The sequence below is a fragment of the Rattus norvegicus genome, chromosome 2, assembly GCF_036323735.1.
Source record: "Rattus norvegicus strain BN/NHsdMcwi chromosome 2, GRCr8, whole genome shotgun sequence".
Lineage (NCBI taxonomy): Eukaryota > Metazoa > Chordata > Mammalia > Rodentia > Muridae > Rattus > Rattus norvegicus.
This window is the reverse complement of record NC_086020.1, coordinates 251,614,889-251,638,853: the sequence shown is the minus strand read 5'-3', so window position 1 is coordinate 251,638,853 and position 23,965 is coordinate 251,614,889. Positions and strand designations below refer to the sequence as shown.

Genomic DNA, 23,965 nt, shown 5'->3' with positions numbered 1-23,965 from the left:
TTGATGGAGAAACCAAGATATTCCATGACAAAACCAAATTTACACAATATCTTTCCACAAATCCAGCACTACAAAGGATAATAAATGGTAAAGCCCAACATAAGGAGGCAAGCTATACCCTAGAAGAAGCAAGAAACTAATCGTCTTGGCAACAAAACAAAGAGAATGAAAGCACACAAACATAACCTCACATCCAAATATGAATATAAAGGGAAGCAATAATCACTATTCCTTAATATCTCTCAATATCAATGGCCTCAACTCCCCAATAAAAAGACATAGATTAACAAACTGGATACACAACGAGGACCCTGCATTCTGCTGCCTACAGGAAACACACCTCAGAGACAAAGACAGACACTACCTCAGAGTGAAAGGCTGGAAAACAACTTTCCAAGCAAATGGTCAGAAGAAGCAAGCTGGAGTAGCCATTCTAATATCAAATAAAATCAATTTCCAACTAAAAGTCATCAAAAAAGATAAGGAAGGACACTTCATATTCATCAAAGGAAAAATCCACCAAGATGAACTCTCAATCCTAAATATCTATGCCCCAAATACAAGGGCACCTACATACGTAAAAGAAACCTTACTAAAGCTCAAAGCACACATTGCACATCACACAATAATAGTGGGAGATTTCAACACACCACTCTCATCAATGGACAGATCATGGAAACAGAAATTAAACAGTGATGTCGACAGACTAAGAGAAGTCATGAGCCAAATGGACTTAACGGATATTTATAGAACATTCTATCGTAAAGCAAAAGGATATACCTTCTTCTCAGCTCCTCATGGTACGTTCTCCAAAATTGACCATATAATTGGTCAAAAAATGGGCCTCAACAGGTACAGAAAGATAGAAATAATCCCATGCGTGCTATCGGACCACCACGGCCTAAAACTGGTCTTCAATAACAATAAGGGAAGAATGCCCACATATACGTGGAAATTGAACAATGCTCTACTCAATGATAACCTGGTCAAGGAAGAAATAAAGAAAGAAATTAAAAACTTTTTAGAATTTAATGAAAATGAAGATACAACATACCCAAACTTATGGCACACAATGAAAGCTGTGCTAAGAGGAAAACTCATAGCGCTGAGTGCCTGCAGAAAGAAACAGGAAAGAGCATATGTCAGCAGCTTGACAGCACACCTAAAAGCTCTAGAACAAAAAGAAGCAAATACACCCAGGAGGAGTAGAAGGCAGGAAATAATCAAACTCAGAGCTGAAATCAACCAAGTAGAAACAAAAAGGACCATAGAAAGAATCAACAGAACCAAAAGTTGGTTCTTTGAGAAAATCAACAAGAAAGATAAACCCTCAGCCAGACTAACGAGAGGACACAGAGAGTGCGTCCAAATTAACAAAATCAGAAATGAAAAGGGAGACATAACTACAGATTCAGAGGAAATTCAAAAAATCATCAGATCTTACTATAAAAACCTATATTCAACAAAACTTGAAAATCTTCAGGAAATGGACAATTTCCTAGACAGATACCAGGTATCGAAGTTAAATCAGGAACAGATAAACCAGTTAAACAACCCCATAACTCCTAAGGAAATAGAAGCAGTCATTAAAGGTCTCCCAACCAAAAAGAGCCCAGGTCCAGACGGGTTTAGTGCAGAATTCTATCAAACCTTCATAGAAGACCTCATACCAATATTATCCAAACTATTGCACAAAATTGAAACAGATGGAGCCCTACCGAATTCCATCAACGAAGCCACAATTACTCTTATACCTAAACCACACAAAGACACAACAAAGAAAGAGAACTTCAGACCAATTTCCCTTATGAATATCGATGCAAAAATACTCAGTAAAATTCTGGCAAACCGAATTCAAGAGCACATCAAAACAATCATCCACCATGATCAAGTAGGCTTCACTGAATCCCAGGCATGCAGGGATGGTTTAATATACGGAAAACCATCAACGTGATCCATTATATAAACAAACTGAAAGAACAGAATCACAGGATCATTTCATTAGATGCTGAGAAAGCATTTGACAAAATTCAACACCCCTTCATGATAAAAGTCCTGGAAAGAATAGGAATTCAAGGCCCATACCTAAACATGGTAAAAGCCATATACAGCAAACCAGTTGCTAACATTAAACTAAATGGAGAGAAACTTGAAGCAATCCCACTAAAATCAGGGACTAGACAAGGCTGCCCACTCTCTCCCTACTTATTCAATATAGTTCTTGAAGTTCTAGCCAGAGCAATCAGACAACAAAAGGGGGTCAAGGGGATACAGATCGGAAAAGAAGAAGTCAAAATATCACTATTTGCAGATGACATGATAGTATATTTAAGTGATCCCAAAAGTTCCACCAGAGAACTACTAAAGCTGATAAACAACTTCAGCAAAGTGGCTGGGTATAAAATTAACTCAAATAAATCAGTTGCCTTCCTCTATACAAAAGAGAAACAAGCCGAGAAAGAAATTAGGGAAACAACACCCTTCATAATAGACCCAAATAATATAAAGTACCTCGGTGTGACTTTAACCAAGCAAGTAAAAGATCTGTACAATAAGAACTTCAAGACACTGAGGTAAGAAATTGAAGAAGACCTCAGAAGATGGAAAGATCTCCCATGCTCATGGATTGGCAGGATTAATTTAGTAAAAATGGCCATTTTACCAAAAGCGATCTACAGATTCAATGCAATCCCCATCAAAATACCAATCCAATTCTTCAAAGAGTTAGACAGAACAATTTGCAAATTCATCTGGAATAACAAAAAACCCAGGATAGCTAAAGCTATCCTCAACAATAAAAGGACTTCAGGGGGAATCACTATCCCTGAACTCAAGCAGTATTACAGAGCAATAGTGATAAAAACTGCATGGTATTGGTACAGAGACAGGCAGATAGACCAATGGAATAGAATTGAAGACCCAGAAATGAACCCACACACCTATGGTCACTTGATTTTTGACAAAGGAGCCAAAACCATCCAATGGAAAAAAGATAGCATTTTCAGCAAATGGTGCTGGTTCAACTGGAGGTCAACATGTAGAAGAATGCAGATCGATCCATGCTTATCACCGTGTACAAAGCTTAAGTCCAAGTGGATCAAGGACCTCCACATCAAACCAGACACACTCAAACTAATAGAAGAAAAACTAGGGAAGCATCTGGAACACATGGGCACTGGAAAAAATTTCCTGAACAAAACACCAATGGCTTATGCTCTAAGATCAAGAATCGACAAATGGGATCTCATAAAACTGCAAAGCTTCTGTAAGGCAAAGGACACTGTGGTTAGAACAAAACGGCAACCAACAGATTGGGAAAAGATCTTTACCAATCCTACAACAGATAGAGGCCTTATATCCAAAATATACAAAGAACTCAAGAAGTTAGACCGCAGGGAAACAAATAACCCTATTAAAAAATGGGGTTCAGAGCTAAACAAAGAATTCACAGCTGAGGAATGCCGAATGGCTGAGAAACACCTAAAGAAATGTTCAACATCTTTAGTCATAAGGGAAATGCAAATCAAAACAACCCTGAGATTTCACCTCACACCAGTGCGATTGGCTAAGATCAAAAACTCAGGTGACAGCAGATGCTGGCGAGGTTGTGGAGAAAGAGGAACACTCCTCCATTGTTGGTGGGATTGCAGACTGGTAAAACCATTCTGGAAATCAGTCTGGAGGTTCCTCAGAAAATTGGACATTGAACTGCCTGAGGATCCAGCTATACCTCTCTTGGGCATATACCCAAAAGATGCCTCAACATATAAAAGAGACACGTGCTCCACTATGTTCATCGCAGCCTTATTTATAATAGCCAGAAAATGGAAAGAACCCAGATGCCCTTCAACAGAGGAATGGATACAGAAAATGTGGTACATCTACACAATGGAATACTACTCAGCTATCAAAAACAACGAGTTTATGAAATTCGTAGGCAAATGGTTGGAACTGGAAAATATCATCCTGAGTGAACTAACCCAATCACAGAAAAACATACATGGTATGCACTCATTGATATGTGGCTATTAGCCCAAATGCTTGAATTACCCTAGATCCCTAGAACAAACGAAACTCAAGACGGATGATCAAAATGTGAATGCTTCACTCCTTCTTTAAATGAGGAAAAAGAATACCCTTGGCAGGGAAGGGAGAGGCAAAGATTAAAACAGAGACTGAAGGAACACCCATTCAGAGCCTGTCCCACATTTGGCCCATACATATACAGCCACCCAATTGGACTAGATGGATGAAGCAAAGAAGTGCAGACCGACAGGAGCCGGATGTAGATCGCTCCTGAGAGACACAGCCAGAATACAGCAAATACAGAGGCGAATGCCAGCAGCAAACCACTGAACTGAGAATAGGTCCCCTATTGAAGGAATCAGAGAAAGAACTGGAAGAGCTTGAAGGGGCTCGAGACCCCAAAAGTACAACAATGCCAAGCAACCAGAGCTTCCAGGGACTAAGCCACTACCTAAAGACTATACATGGACTGACCCTGGACTCTGACCCCATAGGTAGCAATGAATATCCTAGTAAGAGCACCAGTGGAAGGGGAAGCCCTGGGTCCTGCTAAGACTGAACCCCCAGTGAACTAGTCTATGGGGGGAGGGCGGCAATGGTGGGAGGGTTGGGAGGGGAACACCCATAAGGAAGGGGAGGGGGGAGGGGGATGTTTGCCCGGAAACCGGGAAAGGGAATAACACTCAAAATGTATATAAGAAATACTCAAGTTAATAAAAAAAATGGGGTTCAGAGCTAAACAAAGAATTCACAGCTGAGGAATGCTGAATGGCTGAGAAACACCTAAAGAAATGTTCAACATCTTTAGTCATAAGGGAAATGCAAATCAAAACAACCCTGAGATTTCACCTCACACCAGTGAGAATGGCTAAGATCAAAAACTCAGGTGACAGCAGATGCTGGCGAGGAAGTGGAGAAAGAGGAACACTCCTCCATTGTTGGTGGGATTGCAGACTGGTAAAACCATTCTGGAAATCAGTCTGGAGGTTCCTCAGAAAATTGGACATTGAACTGCCTGAGGATCCAGCTATACCTCTCTTGGGCATATACCCAAAAGATGCCTCAACATATAAAAGAGACACGTGCTCCACTATGTTCATCGCAGCCTTATTTATAATAGCCAGAAAATGGAAAGAACCCAGATGCCCTTCAACAGAGGAATGGATACAGAAAATGTGGTACATCTACACAATGGAATATTACTCAGCTATCAAAAACAACGACTTTATGAAATTCGTAGGCAAATGGCTGGAACTGGAAAATATCATCCTGAGTGAGCTAACCCAATCACAGAAAGACATACATGGTATGCACTCATTGATAAGTGGCTACTAGCCCAAATGCTTGAATTACCCTAGATGCCTAGAACAAATGAAACTCAAGACGGATGATCAAAATGTGAATGCTTCACTCCTTCTTTAAATGAGGAAAAAGAATACCCTTGGCTGGGAAGGGAGAGGCAAAGATTAAAACAGAGACTGAAGGAACACCCATTCAGAGCCTGCCCCACAGGTGGCCCATACATATACAGCCACCCAATTGGACAAGATGGATGAAGCAAAGAAGTGCAGACCGACAGGAGCCGGATGTAGATCGCTCCTGAGAGACACAGCCAGAATACAGCAAATACAGCGGCGAATGCCAGCAGCAAACCACTGAACTGAGAATAGGTCCCCTATTGAAGGAATCAGAGAAAGAACTGGAAGAGCTTGAAGGGGCTCGAGACCCCAAAAGTACAACAATGCCAAGCAACCAGAGCTTCCAGGGACTAAGCCACTACCTAAAGACTATACATGGACTGACCCTGGACTCTGACCCCATAGGTAGCAATGAATATCCTAGTAAGAGCACCAGTGGAAGGGGAAGCCCTGGGTCCTGCTAAGACTGAACCCCCAGTGAACTAGACTATGGGGGGAGGGGGACAATGGGGGAAGGGTTGGGAGGGGGACACCCATAGGAAGGGGAGGGGGGAGGGGGATGTTTGCCCGGAAACCGGGAAAGGGAATTACACTTGAAATGTATATAAGAAATACTCAAGTTAATAAAAATAAAAAATAAAAAAAAAGAAAGCAAAAAAAAAAATAGTACATTTACACAATGGACTATTAGTACGCCTTTAAAAATAATGACATCATGAAATTTTCAGACAAATGAGTTGAGGGACATTGAAGGGCTGGTATAGAAACCTATTGCAATGGAAATTTCCTAAAATATATGAAGGTGATCCTAATGAAGTTGCCAAATAATGATCGATGAGTCCCAACTGGCCATCTGTTGTCACCAAACAAAGCTTCCAGTACTGTGACTAGGTTATAACCAAATTGAGTTGTTGGCCAATGGAGTCCCATAGAAATATCCAAATAACCCAGGTTGTTCCCAAGATAATAAATGTTCTCTACAAAGTGACATCAAGGCTACTCCCACACAACTCATTAAATATGGAAAGGCAGAGCCGATGGCTACACAGAACATTCACCCGTATGCTCTAGTGTCTTTTGTAGGGAAAGTACTCTGCAGGTCACCAAAAGAGAAAGGTATACACCAACCCATATGAAAACTCTTTGATCTACAATGCTTTATGGCCTACAAAACATATTAGGGTAATGGTGGCACAAAGCTTGTAGGAATAACCAACCAATGTTTGATTTGACTTATTCCCCACCCTATGACAAGGCACCCATATTCAACACTACTTGGGTGACCCATAACCAGAGACTAGATAGCACAGAGAACTAGGGTAAAATAAAATACTATTATTTTTTAAAGTAGTGATAAATTGACTCCTAATGATATTAGTGTAACATAGATCAGCAGGCAAAGACTCTTCCTCCTGCATCAGACCAGAACAACACACACACACACACACACACACACACACACACACGGGGGCGGCAGTCAGCTCTAAGAAAGATGTTTAAGATGTTTCCATTGAATAATTCCTCTTAGAGGTAGGGGATACTTTGGAAGGGGAACAGAAAGTTTAAGAACCAGAGGGGATGGAGGACCACAGGAGAACAAGACCCTCTAAATCAAGCTCATATTTTCACACTCACAGAGAGTGAAGCATCAGGTACAGTGCATTTAAGGGTCTGAAAATGTCCTTTACATATATATTATGGCTTTCAGTGTGTAGACCTATTTTCCTTCAGTCCGATCTGGGAACAGAGAACTCTGCTCTCAGGGGTATAGGCGCTCCTGGCCACTGGCTTTCAGCTCTTGTCGCAGGCAGAAACCCAAACAGTCCTGCCCCTGACTGCTCGCAGGTCCCTGTGCACAGGGGACGCAGCTGTCACTATGCGGTTTCCTCTTGGGTTGGGAATGTGGGCAGAGAGTAGTCTCCTCTGAGTTCTCAGGAGTCCAGCTCTCTACCCCACGGGATTTGGGTGCAGGGAGCTGGGAGTCCTTAATGTGAACAAATGGGTCTCTGATTCTTGTGCCTTCTCTTAGACTCTTTACCTTAGGTTGGTTTACCTGATCCAATTTCAATGTGGTGGTCTTTGTTTTATCTTATTTTATTTTGTTATTATCTCCTAGACACCTCTTCTTTTCTAATGAGAGACAGAAAGGGAGTGGATCTGGATGGAAGGGGAGGTAGGAACTAGAAAGAGAGGGAGGGGAAGTTGCAATCAGAATATATTGTGTGAGAGAATCTATTTTCAATAAAAGGGAAAATAAAATAATTTCTAATGCCCCTTGTACTGACATCATTATTGCTAACTTATAAAAGTAAAGAGAAACTGAAAATAATTTCTAGCTTTATTATGTAGACATAAAATAGATGCCAGTAGAATACTTGGTTTGGATTTTTGATCTTTTGGGGAGTGAGGATGGCTTGTTATTTTTCAACATTGAGCACCCAGAATTTTCATCAAAGATTATTTTCACCTATAACTTTCCCCTGTAAAGGAGACTCATGTTATATTCCATGAATAGATAGAACATATAAACTGACATGATGACTTAAAGTGGAAGAGGAGATAAAAGCACAAAGATGGTTTCTCTATATAGGGACCATATACATACACACACACACACACACACACACACACACACACACACATGTGTGTGTGTGTATATATATATATATATGAGATTGTGTTTTAAGCAAGATACAAACAGCTACAGATACAAACATAATCTCTTCATTTATATTCTAAGCTCAGAATAAGGAATGAGACACGTGAGTGACCCAGAGTTGTGGTGGTTGTATAATCAGGACCAGCCTACCACCTAGTCTAAATTTGAGAGTTCACTTTTCTCCCTAAAGATTGGGAGATTTTTAAAATACCGTAGAAATAACAGTTCACAGATAGACCAGTGCAACTTTTGTCCAACAATATTAAAAGGCTGCTGTCTTATGGCAGATTTATTGTCAAGTACTGTACTTGTGGCCAGATGCCAGGTCCAATACACACTGCTCGTGTACATTACGGAGATTCTGCTCTGGACCCAGATAGCTGCATGTACAGTAGTCAGGTATCACTGAATTAAAATTTTCTTTATCTGGTAAATTAAACTAAATTAATTGGATTAAGCATTGACCTGAAAACCAAAGTCACAAATCCTTATGAAAAAAAAAAAGCCTGTAAGCAAATATGACCTAAATAATATCTGTATTGAATATGAAGGGGCTATTTTTGCTCTTGAATTTTACTCACAGAGTAGTACCTCAAAGTCTACAAGATGGTTGCTGTTAAAGATTTATAATAATAAATAATGTAATATAGTTATTTTATATATTATATATTTTATATTTTACAACTATATTATATGGTTATATATAATATAATGAAATTATAAATATTATAAATTGCTCATAGGTAAAACCAACCTATACAATATAAAACTGACCATCAAGTCAATGGGTAACTTGAAAGAAATGTGAGAAACTAGATATACCAAAGTATAAACATTTCAATTGAATATTCTTTAACCAAAATACTTCAAACCAAAATTCTTTTTTCTTTCATTCATATTTTCAATATTTTAATATATGTAATGAGGTATCTTAGATATAGGAGACAAATATTAACATGAAACTCATGTATTATATGATGCATGGTCTGAAGTTTTACGCAAATGCTTGTTAAAGTTTTGACTATAATTTGTCACATGAGGTTACATGAGAATTCTCTACTTATAGCATCATGTTGACATTCAAAAAGTTTTAGATTTTTAATTTTATGAATGATGCTTATCATGTAATTTAAAAAAATCTCAGGAAGTGCCTACTGATTCCACTCAGATAAAACCAAGCCAATCTCCTACCAGTACAAACATAGACCCAATGGCTAATTTCAAAGGAAGTCTTGTTTGTAGAAAAGTGCTTGACAATTTACAAAATGGAAATAAAATAAAATATTCTTCTATCATGAGTCTCACCAACATAGCTGCCTAAATGAGATCTGAACAATGAGGGCACCAGTGAACACAATGCCATAGAAGAGGGCAAGGTCATGGTGTCAATGCTAGACAAAGAACTATATTGGCAGCTAGAAATGCTGAGACTAGGAGAAATGATCTTCCCCAGGGATGAGCCTTTCAATTGATTATCCAATACCAAGTGATCAGTCTGGATATGTACATACTGGTACCATTATACAAGCTGAGTAGACTGTATTCATATATTTACGAAACCTTTTACAAATTCAGTAGAATAAAATTTAGAAATGTATTATCAACTTCTAAAACTTCACACAAACTTACCAGCAGCTGTGATTTACTTTATTAAATAACTTTGATACTAAAAATGAAATGGATTATAGGCTAGGAATTTTACAAAACACAACAGGCAGAATATCAAAATGATCCACTTTTCCCCTAAAACCTGATAAACAGATCCATGCTCTAAAATTCCATTTATTACACCAAATAATAGCTGCTATGGCAACAAGCTGTTATTCCTAGCAATGCATCACCCTTTCGGTTCAATTGTGAATGTCTCAGACATAAATTTATTCATGCAAGCAATAATTCTAGCTACAACTAGAATTAGTGACACTGGTTATTGAAATGTTGCTTCAATAACAAATGTGTTGTCTTGGAGTGGAAAGGGGCAATCACCTCCATCAGCTGTTTGTTATCCCTTTTGTAGCAGGAGAATGATCTGATCCAAGAGACATTTTCATTCACAGCTCCCTACACACAAAGCTACAGTTTAACAAATGTAAACTCTACACAATCAAGAAACTGATCTACCTAAGAGCCATAGAAGTAATTCAATTGTGCTAGATTGTTAAAATGGACATTACTCTGCCAATATGGAATTCAGGGAGGATAAGTTGTATTTACAAAGTAAAGGAGAAAATATCTGTGAGGCTCTAGGGCCATGTGACAACTGGAATGTCTTGAAGAATGAGTAGGTTTTTCAACAAGAAGCCTTTCATCTATGGAAGAAAGTAAGCATGGTAAAAGAAGAGAAGATGGGACTTGAAGTGTGGTTTAATGGTAGAACATGTGTTCAATATGCATGAGGCCCTAGGGGTCCATTCCTAGCCTGAAGAAAAAGGAGGAAGATGAGGCGGAATGGGGGAGGAGGAGGATTAGGAGGTGGGTTAGGAGGAGGAGAACTATGGGAACATTAACATGAGCAAAGATGTTAAGAAAAGCAATCTCTGGATGTGTTTACAGAGTGAGAATGAGGATAATATATGCATGTCAACAATGAGAAAGAAAGCTGCAAAAAAGGCTTTGAAACAGAATGGAGAGAATTCTGAATTGTCAAGCCTTATTTTTTGGTCATTAAAGATGTTTCACACAGGGAAATGATTAAGATTAAATAATAAAATTCTTTTGTGAAAATTTAATTCCATTAGCCAAGATGTAGGAAAAAAATGGAAAATGAGCTGAGTTTCAGGAATAAGACACTTCTTTTTTATTTTTAAATAACTGCTAAGAACAGTATACAAACTTATTCTTCAAAATGATTTGAATAATTAGATATTTTTATTCAAAGTTTGCACATAAAAAAGTGGCTCAGAAGGGTTCTAACATTTTTTTCAACATTATAGAATTTTTAAGAAATCACGCTCAAGGCAGCTCAAGGATTCTGCAGGTAAAAGTGCTTGCTACAATATGGTGGTTGGAATGAGAATTGCCAACATCGAGTTAGTGGAACTGTTTGGAGAGGTGTCTTTGACTGTGAGGTCTGGCTTTAAGTAGATGTAGCTTTGTCAGAGGAGGTTTGCTTCTAAGGATGGGCTTTGAGGGCTCAAAAGCCCATGCCAGGTCCAATGTCTCTCGACTGCTGCCTGCAGATCAGGATGAATGTGAGCTTTCAGTTACAGCTTCAACATTACGTCTGCCTGCTTCCCATCACGATGACCATAGACTAACCTCCTAAAACTGTAAGCAAACCCTCCAGTAAATGTTTTTTGAGAAAGAATTTCTTTGTGTAGCTCCAGCTTACTCTGTAGGCCAGGCTGGCCTTGAACTCAGATTTTCCTGCCTCTGTCTCTCAGATGCTGAGATTAAAGGCTTGTGCCATCACAGCTAACTTAAGTGCTTTTAAAAAAAGAGTTGCATTAGTCATGGTGTCTCTTCGCAGCAATAGAACAGTAACTAAGACAGTGCATAAGCCTTATAATATAAATTCTATTCCCAGAATCCATAGTAGAAGGGTAGAACTGTCACTTGAAAATTGTTTTCAAACCTCCACACAAGCATCTTTGCATGCAAGTACCCACAAGTTTGCATATGTACACATGTACATACATGCACACAGGTAGTTAATTATATTTTTGCCACCCAGCCCAATGAGCAAAGTTAGACTCCTAGGAACCACATCATGGAAGAAGAGAAACAAGTCCCATGAGCTGTCCTGACATCCATAAGTACACTGTGGTTTGTATGATACACACACAAAATAAACATGTTTCAAATGCAATTTTGGCTACTCTGGAAAGCGCTCTCGCAGGTTGTTATTTGATGGTCTTCAGTGGCACTACCTCCTGGTTGGCTCCTGAGTTTGGGCTGAACTTACAGGTTTGCATCGAGCCAATAAAAGGTACCAGAAGTGATAGAATGTCAGAAGTTGGAGTGGCTTCTGGCTCATATTCCTCATGTGACTCTTGAATGACTCCCTGGGAAAGCTAACGGTAGCATCGTGAGGTAACTTGAGAGATCCATGTGAGGGACAAGGGTGAACTACAGCCGTGAGCCTGGAAGCAGACACCCTTCCCAGTGTGACCTCAAAATCTTCTGACTAAAACCTTGACTTGGAGCCTTGAATGCACTAGAGATTCCTTGGCTAAGCAGGGCTTGGCTTCCTGACACAAAGAGATGGAGAAATAAGAAATGATTGATTTAAGTTGGTAAATTTTGGATGATTTATGATCCAGTTTAGATACTGCCAGTAGACAGCAATCATTTAAGTTATTACAGAAAAAATATTTTTTTCTAAGACTCAGAGCTAGGAGGTAGGAATCTATGTAAGAGACATTAGACTACTTCTGATAGACCACAGGCAGGCAGCCCAGATAACAGAACATTGCATCCTTGACATTTCTGTCCAAACATTGGTTAAATCAGAGCATCTACCCACCTTATTCTCCCATGGCCCTTCTTTGTTTTTAATTCTCTTTTCCAAAATGAATTGGAATTATAGGAGTACTAAAACACAAATTTTAAATTTGAAAAAATAATTTAACGCGCCTCCTACCAAACTCTCTCTATCCCAAAGCTCACACATCACATTGTATATCTACTTCTTAAACACACAGTTATTCTTATTTGTAGCTTTAGATCTGCTTTGTGGGCACCCTCTCCTCCATCCCCTTAAAGGAATCAAGTCTTGTGCAAACTTACATTCTTGGTATTCAGTAATTAACATATGGATATGCCTTACTAAATTTGAATTAATTAATGTATGTATTGTTCAACCAATGAACGAGTGAGGAAGGTAACAGGCAAGAGACTGGCTAGGTATGTTAGAAACTCCTCCGAATGTTGTAGGTAAGGGCTGAAGTTAGTGCTACAGAATGTTTTGCTCACTTCTACATCTACCTCCAACTTTTTACCAGGCCTTTTCCTCTTTGATACTCATCCGAAGTGTCTGTCACTTTCATCTACAAATCTCACATTCACACTGTTTGCCTGCTCAGTCTAAGTAAAGCTTTCCTTGGTGCTGTTATAGCCTCCTATGTGTACCTTGGTCACACTATCCAATGCTACATCATGCTACCAGACTGTCATGGTGGGTTACTTGTTTGACATTTCCACCTAATGCTAAGTCCCTTAAGGAAATTTTTCTTTGTGTATTTGTAAGCAGCCAAAGGACAGCATATGGCTACTATAGGCATTCAAATTTGAAATCAAGCATAAGAGACTGAGTACATGAGGAAAAGAAAATGTTGCCTCCTGAAAAATAATCTTAGAATAATCTATTTGCTCATTTCAAATAAAATGTTAAGATCCAGGATGTTCCAATTTCTAGACAGAGTACAGTTAATATAATTAAACATCAGAATTATTATTAAAATAAAATTTTAAGCTTAAGAAGGTGCTTTAGTGCATTATCAGGCTCTGGACAAAGCTGTCTTCAACATACTTCTTTTCCTCACATTCCTGATCCTGTTTCAGAAAAGCAAAACAACAAAAATGAAACAAACAAACAAAAACTCTTCAGTCAAAGATTCTCTATACTATCCCTAGGTGCAAACAAATAAATTGGAAAAATAAATGAATTAAATTAACAACAAAATGTTTTAGTGGGATCATGGGTACTCCTGGGCTAGCAACCCCATTCGAATAAATATCTTTTTCTAAGGTCACAGTCTCACTCCACAGGAGTAGTGAAATCATAAACACAAAGGGCCTCCCTTTACTGAGGTTAGCTCCCTTTGGTCCTAGAAGGGGAAGGTGTTTAGTAGCTAAAGCACCTTTGTAGTCTTGGGTCTGACTGTGGGTAACCTTACCAGGATATACCCTAAACCTAACCCTAACCATATATATATATATATGACAAAGTGATATGTGTCTCAAGGGATTTAGAAAGATTAAATGGGTTCATTCAGATGAAAGTCTCAGAAAATGCACAGGAAGCAGGAAACATCTAATAACTATCTGAGTTAGCATCATCATTACTACTTCTAGGAAGAAAATTCCCAGAGATGACCATAGCAGTTGGAGTACTTACTGATTTGGTTGTTTAGCTTGAAAGCAATGTCTATCTGCAGGATAAACAGCATAAACTGGAACCATGGGCTCATCTCCATAGAAGGGAGGGGAATGTGTACAGAAAACACAATGTCATTCGCTTCAATTTCCCTTGGAATTGCTTCTTCGAAGTCATTGATCTTGTTACACTTGTTTGGTCCCCAGGGCATCAGCCATCTTGTTTTATGGTGGTTCTTCCGGACATCCACACATTTTGCTGCCACGTAGGACACTGCCGTTGTGGGTGCTGGAGCTGAAAAGAGAGTGTTTTCTTTAGAAAAGATTCTACTGAAGTGGCCACTTCTAGCTGATACTCTTTTCAGTTCTGCCTTCCTTTCAGTTGTACACTGCCATTTACAGCGGGGGAGCAACCACTCTCTGAGCTCCTCCAAAACCAAGTGAGGACCCTCCTGTCACCTCCAGAGAGCCACGAAACTATCTCCACAAGCCTTCCATTGTACCTCCAGTTAATTACACCATATACTTGTAAGCAATGTAATTCAGTTACCATATCCACTCAAATCTTTGTTACAAAATTCCAGTGTGTCCCAAGAGCTGGGAGTCAGAGAGAAGCACTGCAAGAGGGCAGTCTCTGAACTCAGATGCTGCACCTGAGACCTGGCTGACAAGTTAGTTGCATCTGTGGTCGCTTCAGGGCTCTCATCTAAGAAACAGGTTGGCAAGCTTCCAAGGTTTCTCTTAGCTTTATCATTCATAACCACTGCTTTTCATATACAAACGGAACAACGCTGACTTCAAAATCCTACTTAGTTCAGTACCTGTTTGAAGATAGATATTCAAATATTAATATTTCTAAAACTAAGCTACTGCCCATGCTCATCAAGACAGAAAAGCAAATTTGAAAAATATATTGAAGTAATATTTCATTATAAAATGACTGAGTATAATATTAAAATCACAAAGTATAATTCCAAGTTTAAAACATTTACCTAAAATACCCCTAGAGAAAAGAAACTACTTTTTAAAAAGCATTAAACATTATTTTTACTTAATATGTAATGTTGTATTAATATCTATAGTAATGGCAAAAGTGTGCTAATATTATAATATCTATATTAGTGGTAAGTGTGTTTTCAGAAAGATGAACCAATAACAAGAAAACATGCTAGGAACTTCTGTGTTAAAGAATTATAACTGAAAGCACTTGGATATGGATGCTGAGTCCAAAGGCACAGATTCATGCTATGGGTGCTTTTTTTTTTTTCAAAACTCAAAACCATACAACCATAAAGATTTTGTGTACCTAATTTATATAACGCCATCTGTCTAGCTTATATTAGAAATGAGTCAATCAAACATTGGCTATTTTGGTCAGCTGAACAGTTCCCTGATGTTAGAAAGACCAAATAACACATTTAATTGGATCCATTTTAATGTGGTTGGAAACCAACAGTGAGGTAAAAGTCATAAATTCCATTTTAAATGACATAAATTATTTGTTGCAGAAAATGCTTACATTAAGAAACCTCCATTCTTCCAAAAATGAACCTAATCTTTTTCAATTACTTTTTCTTGACAAAGCAAGTCTTTTTACTCATTAGACAAAAATGAAAATAACCAGCTGAGTTCCTCAGCCAATCTCCAAAACCACATTCCACGTGGAATGGCAGAGCACTGCTTCATCCTCAGTGGCTTGTGTGGGACAGGGAGACTGTGTAGCAGCCAACCTGGTTTTCATATTTTTATTAACACAGTACGTCATCCTTAAAAGAAAGTTATTGAGAATACTTATATTTTTGAAGAGACCTTGGCAATGGCACTGAAGAAACTTCAAAAGCATATGTTTAACTAGACTATGAGAATAAGAAATATGTTTATTCACTGGAATAAGGGAGCCACAAAAACATTTAAAACTTAAAAATTACACATAATTCAACATTTCAGCTTTTCTACTAGTACCCAAAAGAAAAAACAATGTTTATAGTATTTGAGAAAGTAAAAACACATTGATATGCAAGCATAGACACTTACAGTTACTCTGGCGACATCTTTACAACTCAGGACGACACATTACCTGTAGCTAAGGGTGGATATAGTGTGGATAGCATATAAAGAAAAGAAAGGCCAAATGTGCAACTTGTCCTGGCTGCTGGGTATCACTAGATGCTACCAAAATTGTGACCTCGTGTTCATAAAGCAGTATTTAGAATCAACATATGTTTGAAATAAGCCAGGCATGGTGGTACAGTCTTTTAATCCTAGAACTCAGGAGGCAGACGCAGGAGGATCTCTGTAAGTTCGAAGTTAGTCTGGTCTACGAGTGAATTCCAGAAGAGTCAGATCTACAGAGTGAGATCCTCTCTCATCAGAACCAAAACCAACCAACCAAATAGAAACAAACGAACAAACCACTTTAAGTTCTTTTTGAAAATGATTTTATAGTATGACAAAAGAACTAGATAAAGTAAAAATTATCTGCAATATGTCTTTTGAATAAGATATAGTCCATTGTCAACAAAAGTCTTAGTCCCTACTATGAGTCTGAAAATCAATAGTGTTAAAAAGGGATTACCTTGATTCAGGTCATCAAACCACGTCATGTTTGCTCAAATAAAAACTAAAAACAATTACTGCTCAGTATTTGCAGACTAGTAAAGTAGCATCACCTAGCTGCCTCAGCACTAATTATAAGTCTTCTGTACACATCCATAGAATACAATTTAACTGAAAATATAAGAGATAGAAGCTGATTCTTTCAAATACAATTTAGCAAGAAGGAAAATGTAACAAAAACCAAATGTGTCGTGCCATTGTGGACTGTTACCTGTCATACTGGTGGCTGAGAACCCTGAGGGTATGTATGCATGCAAGCAGGTAAGCTATAGAAAGTATTCATAAAAATGCTGGCTCAGGTTTTGCTCTGTTCACATTATTACATCAAACACAGGTTAGATTTTCTTCTCTTATCTGCATTTCTATATTATTGACTCCTTTTATCCATTATAGGATTCATATTCTGAAATATGACACTACTTGAATTTTAAAGTGATCTGAAATCAGTAAGGGCTGGACACATTCAAGCCTGGTAACCTACTGCATAGGAAAAAAATGATCCTTCAACCACATTACTTTATATTTGATTACTTTATATTACATGCTAGACACTGTCAGATACTGGAGTAGACCTATAAGCAATAATGTGAGATGTATGAATAATTAAAAATATATAGAAATAGGTAATTACTATAAATATTAGTATAATTATGATGAATGCTGCATTTAACCTGAGAAGGGGGAACAGTTGATTATTTCAGATGGAGAAGGAATGAGTAGAATGTGATATAAAAATTCTAGCTATCAGCCTTATTTATAATAGCAAGAAGCTGGAAAGAACCCAGAGGAATGGACACAGAAAATGTGGTACATTTACAAAATGGAGTACTACTCAGCTATTTAAAAAAATGACTTCATGAAATACTTAGGCAAATGAATGGAACTAGAAAATATCATCCTGAGTGAGGTAACCCAGTCACAAAAGAACACACATGGTAAGCACTCACTGATAAGTGGATGTTAGCCCAAAAGTTCGGAATACCCAAGATACAATTCACAGATGATATGAAGCTCAAGAAAAAGGAAGACCAAAGTGTGGATGCTTCAGTCCTTCTTAGAAGGGGGAACAAAATACTGAAGAGAGGATTTATAAGACAAAGTGTGGAGCAGAGACAGAATGAAAGGCCATCCAGAGACTGCCCCACTTGGGGATCCATCCCATATATAGACAGGAAAGCCAGACACTGTTGCTGATGCCGAGAAGTGCATGCTGACAGGAGCCTGATACAGCTGTCTCCTTAGAGACTCTGGCAGAGCCTGACAAATACAGATGCAGATGCTCACAACCAACTGTTGGACTGAGCATGGGGACCCCACTGGAGGAGATAGGGAAAGGACTTGAAGGAGCTGAAGGGATTTGCATCCCATAGGAAGAACAACAATATCAACCAGACAGACCCCCCAGAGCTCCCAGGGACTAAACCACCAACCAAAGAGTAAACATGGAAGGACTCATGGCTCCAGCCTCATATGTAGCAGAGGATGGCCTTACCTGGCGTTAACGGGAGGAGAGGCCCTTGGTTTTGTGAAGGCTCAATGCCCCAGGGTAGGGGAATGCCAGGCTGTGAGATGTGAGTGGGCGGGTGGCTGTGAGGTGGCTTCCTCATAGAAGCAGGGGGAGGGGAAATGGGAGAGGGGTTTTCCGGAGGGCAAACTGGGAAAAGTATAACATTTAAAATGTAAATAAATAAAATATCCAATAAAAAAGTCAATGAATGACTGTCCTTATAGCAAAGCTGTGAATGGTAGTCAGCTCCATACTGGGAATAGAACTTCACACAAGCTGGTCACTAACCTCACCATTGTATCTTAAGTGACTTATGACAAATACATTTCACATGCATCAATTTTGTCCACTTTTCTCACTAGAAGAAAATCCAGATGGATTTGAGTTCATCCCCAGTAAACCACTTACTGATTGACTGTGACATAAGGTAAGTAGTTTTCAGAGACTCACTTTACCCAGTTTACTATTTATATCTATGTATGGATGAAAAAAGTTCATGTTAAATTCCCAGGATAATCTGTGGCACTTAAGAAATGATATACAAATGGATAGCTGCTGCTATTTTTCACAATTGGTAAATAGCAACCTGATGCAGCCAGGCTGGCATATCAACAAATCAAAATGGGTGTGGACTTCTGGGGACATGAAATCCTAGTTACTCCAAGACAAGGAATATTGTGGAATGACTGAGTGAAGTGTACATTTTAAAATTTATTATTGTTGCGGGGAGGGCGGTAATGGGGGGAGGATGGGGAGGGGAAGCCCATATAGAAGGGGAGGGGGAGGGGCTAGGGGGATGTTGGCCCAGAAACCGGGAAAGGGAATAACAATCGAAATGTAAATAAGAAATACCCAAGTTAATAAAGATGGAGAAAAAATAAAATTTATTATTATTATTTTTAGGTGTACTTATTTGTACTGTTAGTATTTTGTTTGCATGTAAGTATACCACAGCCCACCTGGTATCTGCAAAAGTCAGAAGGCATTGAATTCCCCAGAACTGGTTTTGTAAACCACCATGTTGGTTCTGGGAATTCATGTCAGGTCCTTGATAAGAGCAACAGGGACTAATAGTCATGGAGCCACCTTTCCAGCACTAAATTTTTCTTTAAAGAGTGAATAATTTTTTCACAATTGTTCTGTAATACAGCTTGAGGTCATGGATGGTGATTACCCCTGAAGTTCTTTTATTGTTGAGAAAAATTTTTGCTATCCTGGGTCTTTTGTTATTCCAGATGAATTTGCAAATTGCTCTTTCTGACTCTATGAAGAATTGAGTTGGAATTTTGATGGGGATTGCATTGAATCTGTAGATTGCTTTCAACAAGATGGACATTTTTACTATATTAATCCTGCCAATCCATGAGCATGGGAGATCTTTCCATCTTCTGAGATCTTTTTCGATTTCTTTCTTCAGAGACTTGAAATTTTTGTCACACAGCTCTTTCCCTTGCTTGGTTAGAGTCACACCAATGTCTTTTATATTATTTGAGACTATTATAAGGGTGTTTTTTCCCTAATTTCTTTCTCAGCCTGTTTATCCTTTGTGTAGAGGAAGGCTACTGCTTTGTTTGAGTTAATTTTATACCCAGCCACTTTGCTGAAGTTGTTTATCAGCTTTAGTAGTTCTCTGGTGGAACTTTTGGGGTCACTTAAATATACTATCATATCATCTGCAAATAGTGATATTTTGACTTCTTCTTTTCCAATCTGTATCCCCTTGACCTCCTTTTGCTGTCTGATTGCTCTGGCTAGGACTTCGAGAACTATATTGAATAAGTAGGGAGAGAGTGGGCAGCCTTGTCTAGTCCCTGATTTTAGTGGGATTGCTTCAAGTTTCTCTCCATTTAGTTTGATGTTGTCTACTGGCTTGCTGTATATGGCTTTTACTATGTTTAGGTATGGGCCTTGAATTCCTGTTCTTTCCAGGACTTTTATCATAAAAGTGTGTTGAATTTTGTCAAATGCTTTCTCAGCGTCTAATAGGAATGGGAGCATCCTAATGGAAACAGGGGGAGAGGTGGGTGGGAGAAGGGGGAAAGGGGATAACATTTGAAATGTAAATATGTAAAATATCCAATAAAAAAGGGGGAAAGAGTGAATAATTGAGTAAAGCAAGAGTTCTCATAACTCCACCAACAGAAGGGTCTAATCCCATAGTTCTTTTTTAAAAGATGTATTTATTTTACATATATGTATATTTTTCTTATGTATATGACTATGCTGTCTTCATGCCCTCCAGAAGAGGGCATCAGTTTCCATTACAGATAATATAAGTAGTTTTTTGCCAAAACAAAACAACACACAGTCAAAGACTCATCTTAAATAATCTGATAAATTCTTTGATTTGCAGTGTCAACACACAGTGCAGAGGACATATAATCTATAGCAATGTCTATAGAAACTTTCCTTTTCATTCCAAGAGTCCTAACCTCTCTTCCCAAACATCCCAACATATAGATCTTTGAATAAACCTCTTTGCTAATTTCTTCTACCTGTCCTTCTTCTGGTTGTATCTTACAAGAACCCATTCAGTATGGCTGCTTTTAGGTTCCTAAGAAAATGGGTTATATTTTCTATTGTGTGCCCTTTATCTGCATATTTATGTGTATGTGCTGTATGTATGTATGTATATATGAATGCATGTATGGGAAAGCTGGATTATGCATGCATGTTTGGAGGTCAGAGGTTAATTTCAGGTGCCTTCTACTTTTAACTACTATCTTCCTTTTTAAGACAGAAACCTAGAGTTTATTATTTTGGCTAGAATGGCTAACTAGTGAGCCCCTGGAATCCCCCTGTCTTTTTCTCCCTCAGCATTTAGATTATAGACTCGCACTATCATTTCCAACTTTTATGTGAGTGCTGGGGATCTGAACTCATGCTTGTGAGGCAAGAACTTTATCAATTGAACTACCCCCAGCTCCATATATTCTTAAGAATGTGTATAAAAGTGTCATAAAATCTTCAGGCCTACTACCATTAATTATCTGCATTTAAGGCTGAGATGTGGACCTTTTGCTTTACTTTGTAGCTCATTTACCTTGTGTTCTGCAAGCTTAGGGACAGTTCTGGAGTCAGTTAAAAAAGGCTTTTGAGAGCTCCATTTTCTAAAAACTGTAGTAAAAACCAGTTATCTAAACATGCTACTATAATATCAGTGTTGGCCACAAACATTGGGAGCACATTTTTGACTACTGTTTCTTATTTCTTTTGATGTGTAAATGACTTTCTTTTATTAGGCTGAGGTGATAATTTAGGAAATTTTTATTTTAATTCTCAAAATTTAGTATTCATGCTATAAACTTACTGACACAGACATATTGAGTATTTTGTAAGAAGGGAATCTGGGTTGGGCTTGTGAGATTGCTATGTCTCTGGAAGCATGAAATAAAGTCATAGCATCGCCCAGACTACGTCTCAGTATCTGTCTTCAGTGTGTATTAATACAAGAAGGCCATACACCTACTCCATTATGGCATTCTTGCAATGGTGCCTACCAAATGTTTGATAAAAGTTTGTTGGTAAATCACATAAGTTAGTGTCAATCAGTTTATTATAACATAATAGCTCCACAAAGACCTATAGTTCAATTCAGGGTTTGCAGAACTTATATGTTTAAGCCTCCATGGATTCTAGGGAAGATTCAGTCTCACACCTTTAGAAGTTTATAATTTCCTAGTATTTAGAAGTCTACATATTCAGCAGAATCTTGTAATAATACAGATAACACTGACACCAGAAGAAGCAATAATTACTGATTATTACCAAGAGAAAATCAGAGAAATTCTTTGATCCTGGCTCATAGCACTTAATGAATTAGGCAAAGGAAATAGCAATTGAGGTAGAAGCTAGAAGTGATAAAAGTGTTAAAATGTTTAACACTTATGTGGTAATCGAAACATAAAAATTCCTAATACTGTAGATCATGTTTAAATTGTACCTCTTTGTTTAATTCTAGGGAATTCACAAATTATAAGAGCTTACCCTTTCTTTGAACAACTAGGAAAATGATGATTCTGGAAAACTGTGAAATGTAGATAGGACATTACTGGACCTTGCGTGTCCTTGTCTGTACTTTATTTCTTTGATTACTTTTACATGCCTTTAGAAATTTGTCAGAAAGTAGAGAGAAATCAATAAACTGTGGCTCTTTACTGGCTGTTTTGTATTCTTTCACATATGCATATACATAAGAGAATTTATCTTTTTGATGTAACAAAATGAAACTTGTTTGTAGTTTAGGCTCTTTAATTTCTCCATTGTTTGTTTCTGAATTTACTGTGAATAGAGAACTCACTCTTTCCTGAGCCAAACTGTGCTATTCTATGCTTACCTAAAATATTAGTAAATTCTCTATTAAGGTGCTCTGAAGCCAATCTGTCTCTAACATAATTCTTTCTCATTCTTGTCTACAAAGTATGTAACTATATTCTTCTAATAGCAACACTGGGTTCCTTACCCGGAGTCATGTCTTTTCTAGTCTGACATCCCAAATTTTGTCTGCCCAGAGTATGAAGTTATACCCAAGAACCAAATAAGTGTGGGAGGATATCCATTAGGTTTAGATGAGTTGAATGTATTTTCAGGAGCTTCATATTTTACCTTCTTTGTGGAACTTTAAAAATGAAAGTGGTTTACAATTCACGTATTAGTTATGGTTCATCTTCAGTGGTATTAATGATAAAGATAAAATCAGAGCCTCTATGATATGTAGATAATAGATGTCGGGTAACAAATTATGAATAGCTAATATTAGAAAATTGTACTTCACAGCAGATGTTTCTCTTGGGAGATTAACTCACTTTGGAGTTTCCTAATTCTAAAGTTACAATGTAATGTGTACTGTGGTTTACTTGTTCAAGAAGTAGAACCAGTTATTTACCTTTTATTGTCCCCCACACCTACAGCTCTGCCAGAGCAGTTTTGAGGACTCCAGTCCTCTTATACGAAGACTGCTGTTCTGTGATCACGACACAAGGTAGTGTACTGTGGCACTGATTTTCTTCCCACATCTTGGCTGCATTCCACATAGCCTTTTGGCTAACAAGTTATAGATTTTGAGGCACTGGCACAAGTTTGGAAATGTAACTTAAATGTCTGGTTTGCAGAACATTAAGTATTAACAGATGAGTCATTTGGTCTTTTTGTGGAAGCCTTTTGTGCTCATTTCATGTGTGTTTAATTTTTGCTGCTTAAGCATCATGGAGTGATGTAATAACAGACTTTTTTCCAGGAATATAGCTTAGAGTTAGTAATTTTACGTACTTCTATCGGATTTCTTGATTCAACCTTTCTTTGTTAGTTACTACAGGTGAGTATTGGTTTTTGAACACAAATTTAGGCTTCAGGTTGCTAATTAGCTTGTCTAATGCATGCAGATCTGTATGTGCTGAACCTCTCCAAGGACCTTTTATGTGCATTTTATTATTTTATTCAAAAAGAAAAACTGGCACCAATATTCAGTCTCATATAATTTCATGTTTGCCATAGCATTTCACATACTACGTAAGATCTTGACTCTGTCCTATAGCACTTCGATTTAGAGGCCAAGCTGAGGAAGTACAGTGATGTGTAACAGGTGGCTTCTATTAAAGCAATTCTATTCTTCTTGGCACCACGCACAACTGAGAGGTTATAGGTCCACCACTTAAAATACTCATCTGCTTGAGACGTAAACACAAATTTATTTTCTTTCTCTTT

General features: G+C 38.1%; 1 protein-coding gene across 4 annotated transcripts in view; it reads right to left on the bottom strand.

Annotated features, from left to right (window-relative positions):
• The window catches only part of Wls (Wnt ligand secretion mediator), a 115,339-nt gene that overhangs the window by 67,138 nt on the left and 24,236 nt on the right, over positions 1-23,965 (bottom strand). For all 4 annotated transcript variants that reach the window (NM_199408.3, NM_001085353.1, XM_039102736.2 and 1 more), the window contains 1 exon segment: positions 14,162-14,434. In NM_199408.3, the coding sequence (NP_955440.1) occupies positions 14,162-14,434 (273 nt within the window).